Source organism: Cherax quadricarinatus, chromosome 76 (assembly GCF_038502225.1).
Source record: "Cherax quadricarinatus isolate ZL_2023a chromosome 76, ASM3850222v1, whole genome shotgun sequence".
Classification (NCBI taxonomy): Eukaryota; Metazoa; Arthropoda; class Malacostraca; order Decapoda; family Parastacidae; genus Cherax; species Cherax quadricarinatus.
The window spans coordinates 18,922,301-18,948,365 of NC_091367.1; the positions used below are offsets into that span (position 1 = coordinate 18,922,301).

The 26,065-nt window shown below is 38.7% G+C and overlaps 1 protein-coding gene across 4 annotated transcripts in view; it reads left to right on the forward strand.

Moving 5' to 3' along the window:
• LOC128703684 (zinc finger protein 271-like) overlaps positions 1-26,065 on the forward strand; it is a 140,732-nt gene that overhangs the window by 51,619 nt on the left and 63,048 nt on the right. For 2 of the 4 annotated variants that reach the window (XR_011394149.1, XR_011394150.1), the window contains one exon: positions 1,311-5,215. Coding sequence is in view for 1 of the 4 variants with exons in the window: in XM_070101341.1 (XP_069957442.1) it covers positions 3,081-4,613 (1,533 nt within the window). In the remaining 3 variants the exon portion in view is untranslated. Of the gene's footprint in view, positions 1-1,310; positions 7,658-26,065 lie in introns of those variants that run through there. The other 2 variants (XR_011394151.1, XM_070101341.1) reach the window with 2 other exon arrangements.

Sequence of the window (26,065 nt, forward strand, 5' to 3'; positions counted from 1 at the left end):
GTGAGGCTCAAGTTAGAGTATGTAGGAAAGAGGGAAATTATTTCCTAGTAAAAGTAGGCCTTAGACAAGGATGTGTGATGTCACCGTGGTTGTTTAATATATTTATAGATGGGGTTGTAAGAGAAATAAATGCGATGGTCTTGGCAAGAGGCGTGGAGTTAAAAGATAAAGAATCACACATAAAGTGGGAGTTGTCACAGTTGCTCTTTGCTGATGACACTGCTCTTGGGAGATTCTGAAGAGAAGTTGCTGAGATTGGTGGATGAATTTGGTAGGGTGTGCAAAAAAAGAAAATTAAAAGTGAATACAGGAAAGAGTAAGGTTATGAGGATAACAAAAAGATTAGGTGATGAAAGATTGGATATCAGATTGGAGGGAGAGAGTATGGAGGAGGTGAATGTATTCAGATATTTGGGAGTGGACGTGTCAGCAGATGGGTCTATGAAAGATGAGGTGAATCATAGAATTGATGAGGGGAAAAGGGTGAGTGGTGCACTTAGGAGTCTGTGGAGACAAAGAACTTTGTCCTTGGAGGCAAAGAGGGGAATGTATGAGAGTATAGTTTTACCAACGCTCTTATATGGGTGTGAAGCATGGGTGATAAATGTTGCAGCGAGGAGAAGGCTGGAGGCAGTGGAGATGTCATGTCTGAGGGCAATGTGTGGTGTGAATATAATGCAGAGAATTCGTAGTTTGGAAGTTAGGAGGAGGTGCGGGATTACCAAAACTGTTGTCCAGAGGGCTGAGGAAGGGTTGTTGAGGTGGTTCGGACATGTGGAGAGAATGGAGCGAAACAGAATAACTTCAAGAGTGTATCAGTCTGTAGTGGAAGGAAGGCGGGGTAGGGGTCGGCCTAGGAAAGGTTGGAGGGAGGGGGTAAAGGAGGTTTTGTGTGCGAGGGGCTTGGACTTCCAGCAGGCATGCGTGAGCGTGTATGATAGGAGTGAATGGAGACAAATGGTTTTTAATACTTGATGTGCTGTTGGAGTGTGAGCAAAGAAACATTTATGAAGGGGTTCAGGGAAACCGGCAGGCCAGACTTGAGTCCTGGAGATGGGAAGTACAGTGCCTGCACTCTGAAGGAGGGGTGTTAATGTTGCAGTTTAAAAACTGTAGTGTAAAGCACCCTTCTGGCAAGACAGTGATGGAGTGAATGATGGTGAAAGTGTTTCTTTTTCGGGCCACCCTGCCTTGGTGGGAATCGGCCAGTGTGATAATAAAAAATATATATATATATATATATATATATATATATACCCTGTATCACATTATCTAAGCTCAAGTAATTTTTACTTCTTTGTTTCTTGCAGCTAATGTTTATAGTAGGAAAAAAAAAATTCTGACAGTGGCAGCAGCAAGTACCATGAAGCTCCTGGAAGTGGCAGAAATAATGCAGAAATAAAGTGCCAGCAGTGTCATGAAGCACCTGTGTCAGAATTACTTCATCCTGAAGTCACTGCAAAATTGCAGCACTTACCTGCAGTATATATATTGTAATTTGCACACTTATTTTGTATTATAGCAAATAATTTTAAGCACTTCATGGATCTACGAATGGAATAATGTTCACATTGATATTAAGGGAAATTTGCATGAAAATATTATTCAGTAGTATAAAGACTTGAGTATTAATGACCATAGTGTGTGTTACAAGTAATAAATGCCATTGGTATATTTTGAAAAACCCGTCCCAGTCTGACGTCAACACTGAGGTAGTAAGATGTGCAGTGAAAGTAAGATACAGTGTTGACCTGGTTTCTCACAATTTTTTTATATATAGTAATATAAAAAAAATTGTCTTTCATGTCTGTTTCTAGATCTAAAGTTGTGTCATTCTTATTAAAAACTCTTAGTTTTAAATGAGTATTCCCTTTTAAACTGATGAAGCTTACCTCTCTTATTTACTGTAATCAAAGCAGAAATAATATGAACAATAAAAGTTAAGTCAGTTATTTCGTTAAATTTCTTGACTGTGCAAATTGAATATCAGTACAGTACATGTCAGAAATAAATACTTAAGCAAATAAATTATATAAATGAACATTTTTAGTGCTCTTACTGCCATGGTAATTTCTTTTTAGTGCCAAACTCAGTATAATTTTTAACAGTATATTTATTTCAGTTAAGGATATGGTTTAGTGTCCATCATTGATGCTATTTGAGTATTTTTGGTCTAATTATTTATGTAAAAGTTGAGTGCATCACATAAGCCTTCCTGTAGGAGAAAATAGTGTCTGTATTGAAAGTACTTTCTCACCAACACCACATTCCAATGTATCTTATTATATTAAGATTAGGAGTAAAATATACACTGTAAATGCTGTATTTATTGCTCTCATGTAAAGTACAATGATCATTGTTGTTAATATTTCATATATGTTCCAGTAAAAGTTTAAGAACAAAGTTACTTGTTCACACGATAAAACAGTTATGAAAAGAAAGAGGACCCTCGGCAATTGTCATTGTGTATTAAAAGCTTTAACTAAGTTTCTGCTAGTAATGCACGTGAGAGCTCATGAAGGGGAGAAACTATTCTAAATTTTTAAATCTAAATAAATTTTAGTGGGTCAAATTGAAAAAAAAAAAAACAGAGTTGATATCAAAGAGAAACTGTATCAGTGTTTACCTGTTGAAGTAGAGGGTAGAAAATAATTTCATCCATTAAAACATTTGAGAGTTAATACTGTAGAAAAGGAAAAATTATTATTTTTTTTATTATTAACACACTGGCCGATTTCCACCAAGGCAGGGTGGCCCGAAAAAGAAAAACTTTCACCATCATTCACTCCATCACTGTCTTGCCAGAAGGGTGTTTTACACTACAGTTTATAAAACTGCAACATTAACACATTAAATATTTAGAAATAATAATTTAAATGATTGCTTTCTTGTGATATAAATTATGGGAAATCATAGGGTAAGAAAGTACTGTATGTAATAGTTCTGTATCAAAATAACTTTTTGAAAAATCATTTTTAGTAAAACAAGAGGAAATTTATGCAGAGGGAAACATATATCCAGATTCAGTGTTTAAAATATTTCCCTTAAAAAATATTATAAAATTCCAAACAGGTGAAACGATGAGTGTTCATTCAAGAGAGAAAGCTCATAAGTGTTCAGTGTGCTCAAAGGAGTTTTTTCGAAATTCGGAACTTGTAAATCACATGAGGGTTCATACAGGAGAAAGACCATTTCAGTGTTCAATGTGTCCAAAAGACTTTATTCAGAAATCATCTCTGATAAGACACCTGAGAGCTCATACAGGAGTCAGATCTTTTCATTGTTCAGTGTGCCCAAAAGATTTTATACGAAGTTCAGATCTTGTAAATCACATGCGTATTCATACAGGAGAAAGACCATTTCAATGTTCAATGTGTCTAAAAGACTTTTCAAGAAGTTCAAATCTAGTGAAGCACATGAGAATTCATACAGGAGAGAAGCCATATCATTGTTCAGTGTGTCAGAAAGATTTTTCTGATAATTCAGTTCTGGTAAAACATATGAAAATTCATACAGGAGAGAAACCATATAAATGTTCAGTTTGTACAAAAGAGTTTACACAGAGTTCAAGTCTGTCTCAACATATGAGAGTTCATACAGGAGAGAAACCATACAAGTGTTCAGAATGTTTAAAAGATTTTTCATATAAATCGAATCTCTTACAACATATGCGTATTCATACGGGAGAGAAGCCATTTCAGTGTTCAGAGTGTCAAAAAGAATTTTCAGATAAATCAGCTTTAGTAATACATATGAGAGTTCATACAGGAGAAAAACCATATGAATGCTCTGTATGTCTTAAAACCTTTTCACAAAATTCAACTCTATCACAACACATGAGACTACATACTGGAGAGAAGCCATTCCATTGTTCTGAGTGTCTAAAAGACTTCAATCAGAAATCTCATTTATTAATGCACATGAAAGTTCATACATTAGAAAAACCTTTTCAGTGTTCTGAGTGTCTAAAAAGTTTTAAGAAAAATTCAACTCTGATAAGACATATGACAGTTCATACAGCAGTTAAACCATATAAATGTTCAGTATGTGTAAAGGATTTTAAAGATAACAATGCTTTGGTAAGCCATATGAGAGTTCATACAGGTGATAAACCATACCAGTGTTCAGAATGTTTAAAAGGATTTTCACACAACTCAAATCTAGTAAAACACATGAGAGCTCATACAGGACAGAAACCATATCACTGTTCAGTGTGTCTGAAAAACTTTGCTGAGAAGTCTAGTCTAGTAATACATATGAGAAGTCATACAGGAGAGAAACCACATCAGTGTTCAGTGTGCCAAAAGAAATTTGCCCAAAAATCACATTTAATAATGCATCTGAAAATCCATACAGGTGAGAAGCCTTATCAGTGTCCAGAGTGTATAAAAAGCTTTGGAGAAAAGTCAAGTCTAGTAAGGCATATGAGAGTTCATACAGGAGAGAAACCATACCAGTGTTCAGTGTGTCTCAAGAACTTTTCCCTTAATGCTAATCTAATAAAACACATGAATATTCATACTCGAGAGAAAATATATCAGTGTTTAGTGTGTGTAAAAGAATTTTCCGAACGATCATCTCTTATAAAACACTCAAGAGTTCATGAACGTTAGAAAGATGTCCCACATTTTCCTGATCTAATAAGTTGTATGTTAATCTCTGGCTCTAGTGAAGAAATGAATCATTAGTACATTGTCTCTAATTTTCACCTGAATCTTGAGCATATAAGAATTGTTCGGTAAATCAAGTTTATTCATATATTTTAGTAGTGTATTTTAAGTTACTTTGGGAATTGTAAAATAACAAGCTTGTTCATAATTATTCCTTTCTATTGTGTGACCAGTTCTGGGACTTATTCTAGTCTCCCAGTTCAGCATGAGTCGTAGGACTTTCCAGGTAACCACATGATTAGTTACACACTTTTATTTTACATGTGGCCTGCAGGCCTGTTTTTCCATGGAAACCTTACTAATCCAGGAACTTGCTCACATATCTGTTGAAGATGTATGCTTTTGTTCCAGTAATATTTTATATCAGCAGGTAGAAGGTTCAAAAGTTATGAGCTTGAGATACTGACACAGTTTTCTCTAAATGTACTATAGCATTCTTGCATTGCACTGAGCTACGAGGAGAGTTTAACAGAATTGATTCTAACAACACTGAAGGACAGAAGCACCAGGGACGACATATGCAAATTATTCAGAGGAATTAATTGGTAAGTACTCATTGGGCTTATTGTACATCTCCTCTCATATTTTTCACTCCAGCAAGTTCTTATAGTAGTTTAGTGACCTAGCATTAAAGTATTTTCATGAATAGACAATAAATTGTGTCTAACTGTCTCTTCTAGAAAGTACAGTACCACAAGGCACTTCCAATATACTTGATGTGTAATGATCTCAGTGCAGACCATAAAGTATATAATTTTTTTCTAGCTTGGATAGCTCACTTTGAATAGAGCTGTCAGCATACTATCTTTGTTGTAGTATCTCTTGTTTTTAAAGTTCTTATAAACCAAGCTGTCATTTTCTTGGTTGTGTATGACTTTGTTTTCTCATATTCTCTCACTGACAGAACCATTTCGTCTATGGAAATCTGATTGCATGTTGCATCCTGCATTAATGAAATGAGAAAAACTTCACTTGTGATCAGTTATGAACATTCTATACTCTCAATCCAGCCTAAGCTAGGCTTCCTTGTTGACCACCTGTTCAACCAGGCTGTTGATTCTAGCTCCCTGTAGGCCCACAGAGCTAATCAGGCACTTGCAAGAGATAGTGAACTGTTTCAAAAGAGTTATAATTTTTTTTTGACACTGGCCATTTCCCACTGAAGCAGGGTGACCCAAAAAGAAAGAAAAAAATCTTTGATCACCATTCAACACTTAGCTGTTACTCATTCATAATCACTGTCTTTGCAGAGGCGCTCAAATACGACATCTCTCCAAACTGCCAATATTCTAAACCCCTCCTTTAACCCCTAAACAGTCCAAACGTATATATACGTTCTCGTGCATAGCGCCCCAAGCGTATATATACGTTTTCTTTGTCATTCATTCATCATTGCCATGATAAGCCTGAGTCGCCTAGACATGAGAGAATGGGTGTGCGCACTCACTGTGCGCCATATTAAAGTAATTGGGGATGCCTGGGTACCACATGCTCGTTTTTCCTATTAAAAAAACAATTTTTTTCTCAAAAAATTTGGGGCGCTACGCGAGTGGACGTATATATACGTTTGGACCGTTTAGGGGTTAAAGTGCAGGCAATGTACTTCCCATTTCCAGGACTCGAGTCCGGCTAACCAGTTTCCATAAATCCCTTCACAAAATATTATCCTGCTCACACTCCAACAGCTTGTCAGGTCTCAAAAACCATTCGTCTCAATTCACTCCAATCTCACATGCTCATGCACACTTGCTGAAAGTCCACGAATCCTCCTTTACCTCCTCCCTCCAACCTTTTCGGGGATGACCCCTACCTCACCTTCCTTCCCCAACATATTTATATGCTCTCCAAGTCATTCTACTTTGTTCCATTCTCTCTAAATGACCAAACCACCTTAACAGCCCCTCTTCAGCCCTCTGACTAATACTTTTAGTAACTCCACATCTTGTCCCAATTTCCACACTATTAACCCTTTCAGGGTCCAAGGCCAAAATCTGAAGTGGTGCCCCAGTGTCCAAGAATTTTCAAAAAAAAAAAATTGTTATTTTTTCTTATGAAATGGTAGAGAATCTTTTTGTGAATGTAATAAAACAAAAAGTACGAAATTTGATGGAAAATTGACGAAATTATGCTCTCGTGAATTTTGATGTGTCAGCGATATTTACAAATCGGCGATTTTGCCGACTTTGACTCCCATTTTAGGCCAATTACATTATTCCAGTCGACCAAATTCTCAGCTATTTCACTAGTATTACTTCTATTCTATCGATTGAGCACAAGAAATCGCCAAGTCAACTGTTTCAACTACAAAATAAAGTGACCGGAAATTGGTAATTTGGCCAATTTAACACAAAGTTCAAAATGTTCCAATTTATTCACACCAAAAAATAGAAGATTTACTGTTATGCAATATTGTAATAATTGTATAAATATCATCACCACATTTGTGAATGTATATTAGACCCACCAGCTGGCGTGTATTAGACGTGTGAGGTCGTTTGTTTACTCTTGAACATCGGCAAAAATTTAACATTTCCGCCACTTTGAGCTCAATTTCAAGCCATTTCCAGTGCTAACACCAATCAAAATCATCTCTATTTCTGTAATATGTCTTCCATTCTATCAAATGAGACCAAGAAATCACAAATACAACTATAAAAAACATACGAAAAAACACTGCAAAGTCGCTGTTTTAACCCTTTGACTGTCGCGGCCGTATATATACGTTTGTGAGGTACCGTGTTTGACGTATATATACTCATAAATTCTAGCGGCTTCAAATCAGGCAGGAGAAAGCTAGTAGGCCCACATGTGAGAGAATGGGTCTGTGTGGTCAGTGTGCACCACATAAAAAAAATCCTGGAGCACGCAGTGCATAATGAGAAAAAAAAAACTCCGACCGTTTTTTTTAATTAAAATGCCGACTTTGTGGTCTATTTTCGTATAGTATTTGTGGTTGTATTCTCGTTTTCATGGTCTCATTTGATAGAATGGAAACTATATTATAGAAATGGAGGTGATTTTGATTAATTTTACTATAAAAAGAACCTGGAAATTGAGCACAAAGTACAGGAAATGTTTGATTTTTGCCGATGTTCAAAAGTAAACAAATGATGTCATTGTCCAATAAATGTCCAAATAGCCATTCTAATACGCAGTCATGAATGGGTTGATGTAATTTTTACAATTATTACAGTATTGCAGTACTCTGCATAACAGTAAATCTTCTATTTTTTGTTTGAATAAAATTTCAAAATAAAAAGCAAGAGTAATATCACAGGGACCTGGAGACATGACTGATGAACAAAGAAAATCTTATTTTAGAGCCAGGAATGTCTGCATTGTTCATTCTGGACCTTATTTTGAAATTGTCGTATTTTTTAATTTTCGTGAAATTGGCCAAATTGCAAATTTCTGACCATGTTATTGGGTAGTTGAAATCGGTAAATGGGCAGTTTCTTGTGCTCAATCGATAGAAAAAATAGAGTTCTGAAGAAATAGTTATGAGTTTGGTTGACTGGAATAACGGAATTAGCCGAAAATAGGGCTCAAAGTGGGCGAAATTGCCGATTTTTAAATATCGCCGAAGTCGCTAACTTCGCGAGAGCGTAATTCTGTCAGTTTTCCATCAAATTTCGTTTTTTTGGTGTCTTTACAATCGGGAAAAGATTCTCTATCATTTCATAAGAAAAAATAATTTTCTTTTTTTCGAATATTTTGCGACACCAGGAGCAACTTCAGGATTGGGCCCTTCGACAGTCAAAGGGTTAATCGAAAATCATGGTCTCAGTTTTTTTCTCTCATTATACACAGTGTGCTGCAGGATTTGTTTTATGTGGTGCACACATACCACATAGATGTATTCTCTCATATCTAGGCCCAAATTTACCACTCACAGTTTATCAGAGTGAGCTGAGCTCATGACGTAGATCTACGGTTTGGACCCTGAACGTAAAGCCGTTGATCTACGGGACGGACCCTGAAAGGGTTAATTCTCTGCATAATATTTACACCACACATTGCCCTTAGACACAACATCTCCACTGCCTCCGGTCGCCTCCTCACTGCAGCATTTACAACCCATGCTTCACACCCATATTAGAGTGTTGGTACCACTATACTTTCATACATTCCCTTTTTTGCCTCCATGCAGTGGCATGCAGAGGGGAGGGACCGATAGGGCAGTGGCCCCGGGCATCCAAATGGGGGTGGAGGGCATCCAAATGGGGGGGAGGGCATCCAAATGGGGGGGAGGGCATCCAATTAGAGAGGGACATAAGATAGTGATTTTAAAATTTTAGCGGTGATAAATCAGTTTTTGGAGGCTCACTGCGCTACAGAGGCAGTGGTTAGCCCTTTATTCCTTTAACATGGTGTACCCTTTCTGTCCAGAGAAAATGGTGCCTCTTAATTGAAGATGAACAAGAAAGAGAGAAATTAAAAGAGGAATGTTCAGACTTTGCAAATTATGATAATGATGTGGCAGCCATTCAGTTATTTGACGAAATTATTGATTTTGTGATGCTCCTTTGAGCTGGAGGAAATAGAATTCCTCCTGATTCTAAAGATGCTCTGGAGTCTTTACTGCAGTATGGGAGGGATGTCTTTCCGACACCGTGTGTTTCGTACAGATTACTGCTTACAATCGCATTTTCAGTCGCAAGTTGTGAAAGGTCATTTTCAAAACTGAAATTAATAAAATTATATTTGAGGTCTTGAATGTCACAGGAGTGACTGACCAACCTGGCTTTAATAAGCATTGAAAAAAAATTCTCACAGCTGATGTAAAAAGTGTAGTTCAACTGTTTTCTGACAGGAGGTATCATTTAGGGAAAAGAACTTAATAAATTTGGTTCATTTATATTTAAATCGAATGAAGTGTTTATTTCATGTTTCATCTCTGTTTACAAATTCAAAATATCTCCCTTTCTCATAATATTTCTCAGTACTAGGCCTTATACTTTAGTCTTTGGGGCATACAGCCCAGGAGTTGGCCCCAGGCATCACCAGACCTCTGCATGCCACTGCCTCCATGGATAATGTTCTTTGTCTCCACAGATACCTCAATGCACCACTCACCTTTTTTTCTTCAATAATTCTGTGGTTTACCTCATTCTCTATAAACCCATCTGCTGACACGTCAACTCCCAAATATCTGAAAACATTCACTTCTTCTATACTCCCTCCCTTCAATGTGATATCCAATTTTTCTTTATCTAAATTGTTTGATATCCTCATCACCTTACTCTTATCTATATTCACTTTCAACTTTCTACTTTTACACACCCTCCCAAACTCGTCCACTAACCTTTGCAACTTTTCTTCAGAATCCCCCAAAAGCACTGTATCATCAGCAAAATGTAACTGTCAACTCCCATTTTGTATTTGATTCTCCATAATTTAATCCCACCCCTCTCCCCAACACCCTAGCATTTACTTCTTTTACAACCCCATCTATAAATATGTTAAACAACCATGGTGACATTACACATCCCTGTCTAAGACCTACTTTTACTGGGAAGTTATACAGTGGACCCTCAGTTTTCATGTTTAACCCTTTGACTGTCGCAAGCCCCTTTCTGAAACTGTCATTCTATGTCGCAAAAGTTTTGGAAAAAATTTTTTTTTCTTATGATGGTAATGACACCAAAAGTACGAAATTTGGTCGAAAACTCATGGAATTACGCTCCCGCGAAGTTAGCGGTCTCGGCGACATACGCATCGGCAATTTCACCGACTTTGAGCCCTGTTTTTGGCCAATTCCGTTGTTCCAGTTGACCAAACTCATAACTGTGTATTTCTTTAGAACTCCATTTTTTTCTATCAGTTGAGTACAAGAAATCACCCACTTAATGATTTGAACTACCCAGTAAAGTGGTCAGAAATTGGCAATTTGGCCAATTTCATGCAAATTAAAAAAAGATGCCAATTTCAAAATGGGGTCCAGAATAAACAATGTAGACATTCTTGGCACTAAAATAACATATCCTCTGTTCATTAGTCACGTCTCTAGGCCCCTCTTATATTACTATTGCTTTCTATTTTGATTTTTTATTCATACAAAAAAATACAAAATTTGCTGTTATGCAGACTACTGTATTATTGTATAAATGGTATAAATAATATCAGTGCACTAGTGAAAGAATATTAGATTCCCGAGTTGACGTGTATTGGACGTGTGGCGTGATTTGCTTATTGCTGAACAATGGTAAAAATTGAACATTTCCGCTATTTTGAGCTCAATTTCAAGGTCATTTTCATTGTGAAAGTAATGAAAATCATCTCTATTTCTGTAATATGTTTTCCATTTTATCACCTGAGACCATGAAAACGAGAATACAACGATAAATACTATACGAAAGTACACCTCAAATTCAGTGTTTTATTCCAAAAAGCGGTCAGAGTTTTTTTTTTCTCATGCACTGCATACTGCAGGATTTTTTTTATGTGGTGCACACTGACCACACAGACCCATTCTCTCACATGTGGGCCTACCAGCTTTCTCCTGCTTGATTTGAAGCCGCTAGAATTTACGTGTATTAATACGTCAGAAACAGTGGCGCGTAAAACGTATATACACGACGTAAACAGTCAAAGGGTTAATCCATTCCAGAGCTATCGGCCAAAACCAAGACCATTTTTCCCATAAGAAATAATGTAAATGGAATTAATCTGTTCCAGGCACCCTGAAGTATCAACAAAAATTTTTTTTTACTTTAAAGATAGATTTACATGCACAAAAGAATGAACATTACACATGACACTTACCTTTATTGAAGGCTGTTGTTGATGGATGGAAGACAGGGAGGAGGGGAGAGGGAAGAGAGGTTATTGTTTGGAAGGGGAGTCCTCCTCCATAAAGACTCTAGGTACCAAGTCCTTATCAGGGGTCACTTCCCTAACCACTTCCCTAGCTTAAATATAGATTTACATGCAGAAAAGAATGACCAATAAATATGAAGCACTAATAAAATGTATAATTGAAAATTTAACATCACACTTACCTTTATTGAAAAGACTTGTTGGTGTATGGCAGACTGGGTGGAGGGAAGAGAGAGGCGAGTTTATTGTTGGAGAAATGACACTAATATCAACTCTATGGCTTATATATCACAATTCAACTAATATGACATAATAAACAATATTAATAACATAGAAACATGACATTTGCTCTAGAATGAATAAAATAAGTCATTATGTATGTAACAACAGGTGTTCTGTTGTTGTTGTTGTTGTTGAGTATGTAAGGGCCACTATGAGCATAAGCCGTACGTAATGTTGATAAAGGCTGCAGCTGAAGTGGCAATGTTTTCTGTAGTCCTGTATAACTCCAACAACATGGGAGGAGTTAGTAGAATCGCTGAATCACTGGAGAAGGTACCCTCTACCACCATCACAACCACTACTACCCTCTACCCCACCACTAGCACCTTCTACCACCACCACTTTCATATTTTTCTACAAACTTTTTCTTGAATTATATCATGTTTCTCACATTCTTTACCAAAGCACTGGCACTAGAAACTTTCTTCGGGCCCAAGATGGCTTATTTAGCAGTCTCACACAATAAACAAGTGTCGAAAACAATGGATTATTACGAAATGTTTTGTATGACCTAGCAGGATATGTTCACTCGCCAAGAAGCAATGCTACACTGGCTAAGAATGCGTGTGTGAGGTGGCTTTGTCTGCACACTGGGCACTGGACAAGTTCTATACGATTGATGAAAATGGAGGTAACTGATGAGAACGGAACCAAAAAATTGATGGAAAAAAGTCGGCCGAAAAAGAAATTGGCAATAACAGAGATCGACAAAAATGAAGGGTCACTGTAATTTATCACTATTAAATATTGTGTTGTTCTTTACGTTTTGTAGTTTTTCACTATCTTCTATGAAGGTATCCTTTATTCCTAACCCTTAAACTGTGCACAGTTGAGGAACCAGTGAGGGCAGTATTTTATTAAGAAATTAAAAATAGATTTTTTTTCTTAGAAGATTGTAAAGTGAACTTAGAAATAGTTATACAAACTTTGTTTTCAGATTTGATTTGATTTTCTTTAATTTTTTCCCTGTATTTCCCTTTCAAGGGGGTTCTTTGCCATGGTAAAGGGCCTCGTGATCAGAGGAATTGAACCTTTTTCTTCCCTTCTGAGACTGACTAATTACTCCAGCCTCCCATCCCTCCCTCTTCATTTGGCCTCATTAGATGGGAGATTTCTCCTGTTTGCAACTCCAGACACATGAAACATCACCACCACCACACACACATCCCTTATCACTAATACTGTATACTTTTACCACTTCATGTTTGACTTTTATCAGCCACACCTTTTTATAACTACACCTTGCTAACTTCCGCTGTTGCATTAGTAGTAAGTAATAATATATACGTATATATATTTTTTTTGCAGTGACATATCAGGGGATATAGGGGAAATCATGCTGAACTCTAAATGTTAGTTTGCTGTTGTCTTCAAAAACTTAAATTATGTGATAAAGTTTGTTTTCCATTCTCTGGTTATGTTCTTTTAACCCTTTCAGGGTCGAGAGGCCCTCTCCTAAACTCGTTCTCAGGGTCGAAAATTTTTCGGAAAAAAAAAAATTCTTATGAAATGATAGAGAATCTTTTTCCGATCATAATGACACCAAAAGTATGTAATTTGGTGGAAAACTTACGGAATTATGCTCGTGAAGTTAGCGGTCTTGACGATGTTTATGCATTGGCGATTTCGCCCACTTTTAGCCCTATTTTTGGTCAATTTCAGTGTACTAGTCGACAAAAATCATATCTCTTTTGCTAGAACTCCATTTTCTCTATTGAATGAGTACGAGAAACCACCCATTTACCGATTTCAACTATCCAATAAAGTAGTCAGAAATTGGCAACTTTGCCAATTTCACACAAATTTCAAAAGATGCCAATTTTCAAATAGTGTCCAGAATAAGCAAGACAGACATTCCTAGCACTAAAATAACATTTTCTCTGTAAAGTAAAAGGACACAAGTGCAACTAATGTGACATTTTATTATGGCAACATTTCGCTCTCCAGGAGCTTTATCAAGCCGTTACAAACAGTACATGGACACAGAGGGTATATATAGGCTCAGAGTGAGGTGCATATTGTCGGTACAGGAGGGCCCCACTTATACGGCGGGTTAGGTTCCAGGCTACCGCCGTAAAGTGGAAACCACCGTAAAGTGGAACATCCTTTTTTTCCACTTACAAATGCATTCAAACACTAGATAACAAGTTTACACTAACATATATTATGTTAGCAATAGAACCAGGCATCAAAAAACCAATAAAAAAGTACAATACACACATAGTGCACTCATTACTTACCTTAAAATATTTATAGTCTTAATCTAGGGTGAGACAAGTAGTATTTATTGTAAGAAATCAAGTGTGGTATGTATGGTAGTCAGCCAGGCTACCATACCAGGCCACCCCACCCACACATACTATTCTATGATATTTAAGCATCCCAGAGCGATAAAATGTATATACAGTTCACTCATTACTTACCTTAAAATATAGGGTGAGATGAGTAGTATTTATTGTAAAAAATCAAGTGTGGTATGTATGGTAGTCAGCCAGGCTACCATACCAGAGAGAAAGAATGAGTGCATGAGAGAGGACAGGCGCAGAGTTATGTAAACAAACCAGGCGAAGGTAAGTTTTGTAAACAGTGTACACGTCTGGTTTGTGTACAAGTTACATTGTGTACAGGTTGTCTCTACATTGATACGGTAGAATAAATAAAGAAGAACACTCCCATTCTCATGTAACATCATTTTGAGAAGAAATGATGCTCTGAGTGAAGGCAATGGAAGTAAGTCACTCTGACTTTTTTGGGTTATCCTAGGTTCTCTACACATATGTTGTTATGTATTTATGTTATGTATCGTGTTTATTATATAATTTTGAAAAAAATATCACGGATGGATTAATGAAAATGTGTATATTAACGTAATATACAACATTTAATGATACACCGAGCTCAGACAGCGTAAACAAACAAACTGAACAGGTTGTGGACGATCACTCGATCAGGCGAAATAGACGGTATTAATACGTGTACAGTTTTAGTTCATTCATGTACATTTGTAAGAGTTTGTGAAACTTTTACCTTATAATATTTTTATTATTATTATAATAATTAAATCACGAAACAAATACTCTTACACTGTGTACAAGTTAGTACAGAATTATAGCTATAAAGTGAAGGCATACGAAAGGAATATTTTTCTACAGTTATCCCTAGTAACAGGTGACGGGCTAGAGAAAACGTAATTCTTCCGACACTTCTACAAACCGTTTGGTAAACATCTCATATATATTTGTGGTGGGCAGCTGTGACCGTATTAGAAAGACAGGTGGGGGGAGCCGTATAGCGAGTTTTGGTCATAATTTGAAATGTCCTTATTAGCGGAAAGCCGTAAAGCGAAACGCCGTAAAGCGGGGCCCTGCTGTAATTCTACCAACTTTATTACAACATTTTCTCTGTTCATTAGTCATGTCCCCAGGCCCCTCTTACGTCTTTTGCTTTCCACTTTGAATTTTTATTCTTACAAAACATAGAAGATTTACTGTTATGCAGACTACTGCATTAGTGTAGAAATGGTGTAGAAATGGTATAAATAATATCAGTGCACTTGTGAAAGAATGTTAGACTTGCCAGTTAACGTGTATTGGACGCTTGGCATGATTTGTTTACTTTGGAAATTTGGTAAAAATTTAACATTTCTGCTAATTTTAGCTCAATTTCTGTAATATGTCTTCCATTCTATAAAATGAGACCAGGAAAACCAGAATACAATCATAAATACCATACGAAAATACACTGCAAATTCGCTGTTTTAAACCAAAAACACGGTCAAAGTTTTTTCTCTCATTATGCACTCTGTGCTGCAGGATTTTTTATACTGTGCACACTGACCACATAGACCCATTCTTTCATATGTAGGCCTATCAGCTTTCTCTAACTAGATTTGAAGGCGCTAGAATTTAGGCGTTCTAGTACGTCAATAACCCTGGTGCGTAAGCCATACTGTACATCGGAAACCCTGAAAGGGTTAACCCTTTGACTGTTTTGGTCGTATATGTATGTCTTACGAGCCAATGTGTGTGACGTATATACAGTGGACCCCCGCATACCGTACACATCACATAACGTTCAATCCGCATACCGCTCACTTTTATCGCAAAAATTTTGCCTCGCATACCGCTTAAAAACCCGCTCACTGCTCTTCATCCGAGACGCGTCCAATGTGCGCCCTTAGCCAGCCTCACATGTGCTGCCGGTGGCATTGTTTACCAGCCAGCCTCCGCGGTAACATCCAAGCATACAATCGGAACATTTCGTATTATTACAGTGTTTTTGGTGATTTTATCTGCAAAATAAGTGACCATGGGCCCCAAGAAAGCTTCTAGTGCCAACCCTACAGCAATAAGGGTGAGAATTACTATAGAGATGAAGAAAAAGATCATTGATAAGTATGAAAGTGGAGTGCGTGTCTCCGAGCTGGCCAGGTTGTATAATAAACCCCAATCAACCATCGCTACTATTGGTGGTACAGCTGCTGCTGCTGCTGTAGCATCTTCTGCTGCTGCTGTAGCATCGTCTGCTGCTGCTGTAGCATCGTCTGCTGCTGCTGTAGCACTGTCAGCTGCTGCTGCTGCTGCTGTAGCATCGTCTGCTGCTGCTGTAGCATCGTCTGCTGCTGCTGTAGCACTGTCAGCTGCTGCTGCTGCTGCTGTAGCACCGTTGTTGGTGTGGCTTATTGAGAATACCAAGAAACAATTAACCCCAGAGGATTTGCCACCCAGGATAACCCAAAACAGTCAGTGTCATTGAAGACTGTCTAACTTATTTCCATTGGGGTCCTTAATCTTGTCTCCCAGGATGCAACCCACACCAGTCGACTAACACCCAGGTGAACAGGGACAAATGCCTGGAACTAGTGCTCATATTGATGAATTTAAAGCCAGCAAAGGTTGGTTTGAGAGATTTAAGAATCGTAGTGGCATACACAGTGTGATAAGGCCTGTTCTGGAAGAAAATGCCAAACAGGACCTACAGTACTCAGGAGGAAAAGGCACTCCCAGGACACAGTGTCTCATCAGTCATTGCTGCATCTTCAATAAAGGTAAGTGTCATTTATTCTTCATTTAGTAGAGTAGTACATGCACAATATATATTGTGCATGTACTACTCTACTATTGTGCATGTATCCTTCTCTTTGTGTGTAGGAAAATGTATATTTCATGTGGTAAAAATTTTTTGTTCATACTTTTGGGTGTCTTGCACGGATTAATTTGATTTCCATTATTTCTTATGGGGAAAATTCATTCGCATACCGATCATTTCGCATAACAATGAGCCCTCTTGCACAGATTAAAGTCGCTATGCGGGGGTCCACTGTATACTCAAAAATTCTAGCGGCTTTAAATCAGGCAGGAGAAAGCTGGTAGGCCCACATGTGAGAGAATGGGTCTGTGTGGTCAGTGTGCGCAGTATAAAAAAAATCCTGCAGTACACAGTGCATAATGAAAAAAAAGAAATTGACCGCATTTTTGGATTAAAACACCGACTTTGAGGTGTATTTTTGTATGGTATTTATGGTTGTGTTCTTGTTTTCTTGTACAATGGAGCTCAAAGTGGCAGAAATGTTCGATTATTGCCGATGTTCAAGAGTAAATAAATAATGTTATTGTCCAATAAACGTCCAACTAGCCATTCTAATATGCAGTCATGAATGGGTTGATGTTATTTATACAATTATTACAATAATGCAGTAGTCGGCATAACATTAAATCTTCAATTTTTTGTGTGAATAAAAATTCAAAATAGAAGGCAAGAGTTTTATAACAGGGGCCTGGAGACGTGACTGATCAACAGAGGAAATGTTATTTTAGTGCCAGGAATGTCTACATTGTTCATTCTAGACCCAATTTTGAAACTGACATATTTTTTAATTTGCATGAAATTGGCCAAATTGCCAATTTCTGACCACTTTATTGGGTAGTTGAAATTGGTAAATGGGCAGTTTCTTGTACTCAGTCGATAGAACAAATGGATTTCTAAAGAAATAGCTATGAGTTTGGTGGACTGGAACAATGAAATGGGCCTAAAATAGGGCTCAAAGTGGGTGAAATCACCGATGTGTAAATGTCGCCGAGGTTGCTAACTTCGTGAGAGCGTAATTCCATAAGTTTTCCATCAAATTTTGTACTTTTGGTGTCATTATCATTGGGAAATGATTCTCTCATCATTTCCTAAGAAATTTTTTTTTTATTTTTTTTCAAATATTTTGCAACACCAAGAGACACTTCAGAATTTGGGGTTGCGACAGTCAAGGGGTTAAAATTATTTATGCCCTCTTTCTAATGAATCTTACAAGATATCACTATGCACTCTTTGTGCATAGTGATGTCTTGCATTCCCAGATTTCCATTTGTAAAGTAAAAGGACACAAGTGCAACTAATGTGACATTTTATTGTGGCATTGTTTCGCTCTCCAGGAGCTTTATCAAGCCGTTACAGACAGTACATGGACACAGAAGGTATGTATATAGGCTCAGAGTGAGGTGCAATACTAGTGGTAGTAGTAGTAGTAACATAAGTTGTAGTAGTAGTAGTAATACAATATGGTAAAGCAATTTACTTGTACATATTGTACTGCTGCTGCTGCTGCTGCTGCTGCTGCTGCTGCTGCTGCTGCTGCTGCTGCTGCTGCTGCTGCTGCTGCTGCTGCTGCTGCTGCTGCTGCTGCTGCTGCTGCTGCTGCTGCTGCTGCTGCTGCTGCTGCTGCTGCTGCTGCTGCTGCTGCTGCTGCTGCTGCTGCTGCTGCTGCTGCTGCTGCTGCTGCTGCTGCTGCTGCTGCTGCTGCTGCTGCTGCTGCTGCTGCTGCTGCTGCTGCTGCTGCTGCTGCTGCTGCTGCTGCTGCTGCTGCTGCTGCTGCTGCTGCTGCTGCTGCTGCTGCTGCTGCTGCTGCTGCTGCTGCTGCTGCTGCTGCTGCTGCTGCTGCTGCTGCTGCTGCTGCTGCTGCTGCTGCTGCTGCTGCTGCTGCTGCTGCTGCTGCTGCTGCTGCTGCTGCTGCTGCTGCTGCTGCTGCTGCTGCTGCTGCTGCTGCTGCTGCTGCTGCTGCTGCTGCTGCTGCTGCTGCTGCTGCTGCTGCTGCTGCTGCTGCTGCTGCTGCTGCTGCTGCTGCTGCTGCTGCTGCTGCTGCTGCTGCTGCTGCTGCTGCTGCTGCTGCTGCTGCTGCTGCTGCTGCTGCTGCTGCTGCTGCTGCTGCTGCTGCTGCTGCTGCTGCTGCTGCTGCTGCTGCTGCTGCTGCTACACCACTAGTATTGCACCTCACTCTGAGCCTATATATACCCTCTGTGTCCATGTACTGTTTGTAATGGCTTGACAAAGCTCCTGGAGAGCGATACGTTGCCACAATAAAATGTCACATTAGTTGCACTTGTGCCCTTTTACTTTATATATTGTCGATAATTCTACCAACATTATTACAAATTTTCATTTGTACTCCATATTGCAGCCCATTTCTGTTTGTAAGAATGGTACATGGCCTGATCTTTGTATCTCTTCCTTAGCACTTCTTGTTTTAAGCAGATATGCAATCTTTGATTTCAGTTTTACTTCTGCCACTCCTTTTATTAGGCAATTTTAACCCTTTCAGGGTCGGCCAAATTTCAAAAAAAAAAAAATTTTCTTATGAAAAGATAGAGAATCTTTTCCTGATCATAATGACACCAAAAGTATGAAATTTGATTGAAAACTTACGGAATTATGCTCTCGTGAAGTTAGCGGTCTCGACGATGTTTACACATCGGAGATTTTGGCCAATTCCATTCTATTAGTCGACAAAAATCATAACTATTTCGCTAGAACTCCATTTTTTCTATCGAAGAGTACAAGAAACCACCCATTTACTGATTTCAACTATCCAATACAGTGGTCAGAATTTAGCAATTTTGCCAATTTCACACAAATTTCAAAAGATGCCAATTTCCGAATATGGTCCAGAATAAACAAGAAAGACATTCCTGGCAGTAAAATAACATTTCCTCTGTTCATTAGTCACGTCCCCACGCCCCTCTTACATTCTTTTGCTTTCCACTTTGAATTTTTATTCTCACAAAAAATAGAAGATTTACTGTTATGCAGACTACCGCATTGGTGTAGAAATGGTATAAATATTATCAGCGCACTTGTGAAAGAGTATTAAACTCGCCAGTTGACGTGTATTGGACGCATAGCATAATTTGTTTGCTTTTGAACTTTGGTAAAAATCGAACAATTCTGCTACTTTGAGCGCAATTTCAAGGTAGTTTTCTTTGTAAAACCAGTCAAAATCATCTCAGTTTCAATAATATGTCTTCCATTCTATAAAATGAGACCAGGAAAACTAGAATAGAACAATAAATACCATACGAAAATACAGTGCAAAGTCGCTGTTTTAATCCAAAAACAAGGTCAAAGTTTTTTTTTTCTTATTACATACTGTGTGCTGCAGGATTTTTTTTATGCCACGCACACTGACCACATAGACCCATTCTTTCATATGTAGGCCTACCAGCTTTCTCTCACTAGATTTGAGGGTGCTAGAATTTAGGCGTACTAGTAGGTCAAAAACCCTGGTGCATAAGCCGTACCAGTACGGCCGAAACCCTGAAAGGGTTAAGTTGCATCATATTCTCTGGAGAGGGTCATATTGTGTGACTTGTGGAGACTGGGTAGCCTTTTCTCACCCTTCTCCCTTTCCAGTGGCCATCACATACAGCTATGTTACTGATGTCAGGGTCCCTTACAAATTTTTTTTTTTTTTTATTATCACACTGGCCGATTCCCACCAAGGCAGGGTGGCCCGAAAAAGAAAAACTTTCACCATCATTCACTCCATCGCTGTCTTGCCAGAAGGGTGCTTTACACTACAGTTTTTAAACTGCAACATCAACACCCCTCCTTCAGAGTGCAGGCACTGTACTTCCCATCTCCAGGACTCGAGTCCGGCCTGCCGGTTTCCCTGAACCCCTTCATAAATGTTACTTTGCTCACACTCCAACAGCACGTCAAGTATTAAAAACCATTTGTCTCCATTCACTCCTATCGAACACGCTCACGCATGCCTGCTGGAAGTCCAAGCCCCTCGCACACAAAACCTTCAGCTTTGTTTCGCTTAGGGCTAGGACATCCAACTTCTTTTCATTCATAACATCAGCAATCATCTGTTTCTTGTCATCTTCACTACATCCACGCACATTCAAGCATCCCAGTTTTACAAAGTTTTTCTTCTTCTCTTTTTTAGTAAATGTCTACAGGAGAAGGGGTTACTTGCCCATTGCTCCTGGCATTTTAGTCGCCTCATACGACACGCATGGCTTACGGAGGAAAGATTCTTTTCCACTTCCCCATGGACAATAGAAGAAATAAAGAAGAACAAGAGCTATTTAGAAAAAGGAGAAAAACCTAGATGTATGTATATATATATGCATGTGCGTGTCTGTGAAGTGTGACCAAAGTGTAAGTAGGAGTAGCAAGATATCCCTGTTATCTAGCATGTTTATGAGACAGAAAAAGAAACCAGCAATCCTACCATCATGCAAAACAGTTACAGGTTTCTGTTTCACAGTCATCTGGCAGGACGGTAGTACTTCCCTGGGTGGTTGCTGTCTACCAACCTACTACCCTTACAAATATCTATACCTAAATTCTAGCTGAATAAGACATGCACAATTACTACTCTACTAAGAATAGAATACATGATACTTACCTTTATTGAAGATCTGATGATGATTGATGGGATGGAAGGAGGGGAGAGTATGGAAGTTGTTATTGTTTAGAAGGGGAATTCCCTTCCATTAGGACTTGATGTAGCAAGTCCTTTTCCGTGGTTACTTCCCTTCTTTTAATGCCATTAGGACCAGCTTTAGAGTCACTGGACCTCTGTCGCACAACAAATCTGTCCATAGAGCTCTGTACCTCCCATTCCTTTAAGACTTTCCTAAAATGGGCCATAACATTGACATTGTACAGGTTACCAACATGGCTTGCAGTAGCTGTGTCAGGGTGATTTTCATCCGTAAAGGTTTGCAGCTCAATCCACTTTGCACACATTTCCTTAATCTCTTTTTTCAATTCCATACTAATTCTCGCTCTTTTTACCACACGGATGGCACTAGAAGCTTTCTTTGGGTCCATGGTGACTTATTTTGCAGTTACAAGCACTAAAAACACTGGGATAATGTGAAATGTACCGAACGTATGCATAGATGCAACTGCACTGGCTGGCTTGTAAACACTGGCACTGAGGCCACACGTGGGACACGTCCTGGATGAATCATGTAAGGCGAGTTTTTTATCGTGAGGCGAGGCAAAATTTTTGCGTTGAAATGCTTCATATGGTGGATTTAACGTAAAGCGATGCGTTCATAAGGTGGGGGCCCACTGTATACGAGAAATCAGGGCTCCTGCAGTGTATTGTGGGAACACTGTATATAGTACACCTTGTTTATTGTGTTGCTCAGATGCAAAGGCCTCACTCTGATGTGAATTAAATGAGTTTTATTCACAAGTGACAACTGCAACAAAGAGTATTATAGAACTGATGATGAGTTCTTTGGTTTCGAATATATGATGACTAAAGCGATGCTTAGGAGGCTGGAAACATGTAAATTTGAACACTGAAAGCAATTTTAATTTTCTGGTTTTCTAAATGTGCTCTTGCACATCTAGATTTTGAACCTGTACCTCTTATGTATATATATCTCTTATTTGCTCTTCCTATATGGGCATAGGGTAGGCATAGAATTTTACCTAACAGAAATAATGTATCTATATGATGATGATCATTTCCCTCTTTTTATCATATCTCATTCTTACACAGCCCTCCTCATCAATCTTGTTAGCAATTCAAGTGTGAATTAGGCACTCAGTGCACACCATCCTTTTTTTACTGATTTTTCCTCTCAATGCCTCTGCAGACAAACTATTGCATCTCTTCATCATTTTGATACTCTCTGTAGTTACATTTGCCATCTCCCACACCTCGGGTAAATTTTTTAAGAAATTTGTCTCCTGATCTTCCAAATGTGCTTGTGCATTTTATTTGGAGGTACATGGGGCTGATGCCATTACAACCACGCCATAGACCATTTTCTAACTAGAAAAATAAAAAGTGCATTTGTGTCACACTATATGGGAAGCTAAACAGATGTGCTAGCATGCTTATGTGTTCACTGGAAGTGCTACTAACTCCATGTACACAGTCTTGCAAAAAAGTACAAAAGTTGGCAGGCAAGTATACACCCATCTCTGCTCCCATTCTTTCTATTTTGATGCTGTAAAGTGAAGGCACTATCATGATAAATTCTTGTGTGTGAAGTTCATAGAGCATTCACAGTGTATGCCACTACATAAATTGTTTATCACCATGGGAGTCACAAGAAAACTATCAAATGTGAGCTAATTAGTCACTTGACCATAAACAGAAATATTAATCTCAATCTTAAAATAATGAATCCTATGATACTCCAATACTGAAACTATGTACTGTGCCAAAACAAAAGCATTCACATTGCTAAACTCACAAACTAGTATTTAGTCACTTAGCCATAATACCAACTTACCTCATAATTTGTAATATTTTAAAATAAAGAATTAAACTGTCTGCCCGAAATGCCTAGCCATGCTAGGCGTTCTAGTGGTACACTCTGTAATCATTATTTAACCATATGTAAACCACACAACAACCAAATTCTGTAAATTCAACATTGTAATCTTTATAGAGAATAAACTTGGAATTGAATTGAATTGAATTGCTGCCTACCAGTCAATACATGCAGTATTTTCATATCCTTTGCATCATCAGTGTTAACCCATAAACGTACCAAATGTATATATACGTTCACTACCCCAGTGCCCCGAATATTTTGAAAAATAAAATTTTTTTTTTTGTTTTTATTGAAAAAAAAGAGCACATTTTTCTAAGGGTTATAAGAAAAAAATTGTTTTTAGGGTCAGTACTTATCAACATATGAGGCTGCAAAGTTGGCACTTGGCAATCACCTGGCGGCAACATGGAGCGCTGCCGCTTGCAGAAGTGTTGCCGATATATCTTTTTTTCCATTTTTCATATTATTTTATATAATTTTTATGTTCTGATACTTACAATTTATAGTAGTTCTTGTCATTTCATAACCAATCTTTGATCTGACACTAGTATTAGGTACTGAAATTGTACTCACATTGTCACAAACACACTGACAGGTGGACATTTTCACCTGCCTTGGTCATTTACTATTGTCTTGGAATATATAAAAAGTATTTATAGGTCCCAGCAATGTTTTGGATATGTGGAAGTATATAATAATAGTGAGGAGGAGGAGATGAAGAATACGTAATAATAATAAAATAATAAGTTCCCTTGAAGCATGAAAAACAAAGTCCACCCCTGACAGTGACGTGATAAGATGAGATAACACTTGATAAGAGCTGACTTTTGATGAGCATTCACGAGGATGCAGTGATAAGACTTGATAAGAAAAGATTAGGGCCTGCTTTGTTTTCGCTGGTACACAAACATGTCTGTCTATTTGTCTGTCTGTCAAGCTCCCTGTCTTTCTGTCTATCCGTCTAGCTCTCTGTCTCAGAGAGAGCCACAAGACTGCGTCGTCATCACGTTTACTCATATCTTCAAGCAGAGTATAGCACTTGGTCTGGATTTTTTGGGTTATCCTAGGTAATTTACACTATGTGTACTTGTATTTATGTGTACCTGTGAGACAGATAGACAGACAGATATAAAGAGATAGAGACAGGGATAGACAGAGACAGATAGACAGAGAGACAGACAGAGATAGGCATAGATACAGACAGACAAACGGAGATAGAGCCAGGCTGCCAGCAGCCGGCCAGCCACACAGCTGGCTGCCACGCAGCTGACCAGCCAATCAGCCAGTCAATCAGCCAGCCAGGCAGCCAGCCAGCCAGAATTGTTTCTCTTTACTTAGGGCATAGGTTATAAGACATTCTGAAAGGGTGTTGCACAGATATTGCACATGGGTTATTTTTTATTTTTTTTTTTTTATATTTCCTCGACCACTTGTGGCCACATCCACCTCAAAGCCACTAAACTCAGGGTCAAAATCACTTTCCTCTTAAAATGGGAGTGTTAATATACTACATGACATCAGTGAATCCCAGGTGTTTGCTGTGCTGTTTGCTCTATCTGGTGCTCATTTGAACTGGTGCTCCCACAAGGTACTAAGTGGTCCCAGATTTTTTAATACCACGCACACTGAGTGTTAGAACCCATTCTATGCTTACAAGGCATTTCAGGCCAATTGTACCAAATTTGAAGACAGGAAAACTAAAACGAATATATACGTTTGGGGCACTAGCGGTAAAAACGTATATATACGTTTGGACCGTTTATGGGTTAAAATATGAGGCCACTGGAGATAGTGTTTATTTACAAATTTAGAGGGACTCCATTTTTTATATATCCTTTGTTTCCTTCTGTTTGCTTAATCAAGGTACAGTGGACCCTCGACTTTCGTGAAATTCGACCTTTGGCGAGTTTTTTTGGCAAAATTTGTCCTCGAGTTTCGTGATTAGACTCGTGTTTCGGCGACCGTCCGGTACCCGTCCGCCCGTCACCGCACACACCAAGCCAGTCTCCCACACCATTCATGCTCAATGTGCCATTGTTTGCCAACACGTGACCATCACCCCCCGGGTTCATACAATATATTTCATAATAATCCATTGTTTTTTGTGCTTGCAACTGCTAAATAAGTCATCATGGACCCAAGGAAAGCTAGTGCAAGCCCTTTGGTAAATAAAGTGAGGAACACGATCCAGAGGGATTTTGAAGGGTTTGAGGCAGACCCTGTCCCTGCCGACCCTCTGCCTGTTGTGGAAGTTGTTGTGGCATTGGGCAAGTCCATGGGGGTTGGAGGTGAGTGACGGGGATGTGGAAGAGTTGGTGGAGGACCACAGGGAAGAGCTAACCACTGACGAACTGCAAGAGCTTCAACTGGAAAAGCATCAGACCACAGCCGAGGAACTTGCTTCAGAGGATTAGGAAGAGGGAGTGAATGAGGTGCCCTCTTCAAAGATTAAGGAGATTTGTGCCAAGTGGAATGAGTTGCAAAGTTTTGTTGAAAAGTATCACCCTGACCAAGCTGAAACAAGCCATATCTGCAACATGTACAATGACAGTGTTGTGTCCCACTTCAGGAAAATCTTAAAGAAACGCCAGAAAAAGACACCTCTGGACAGATATTTTGTGCGACAGGGGTCCAGTGACTCTCAAGTTGTTCCCTGTGGCATTAAAAGAAGAAGGGAAGTAACCCCAGATAAGGACTTGCTACCTAAAGTCCTAA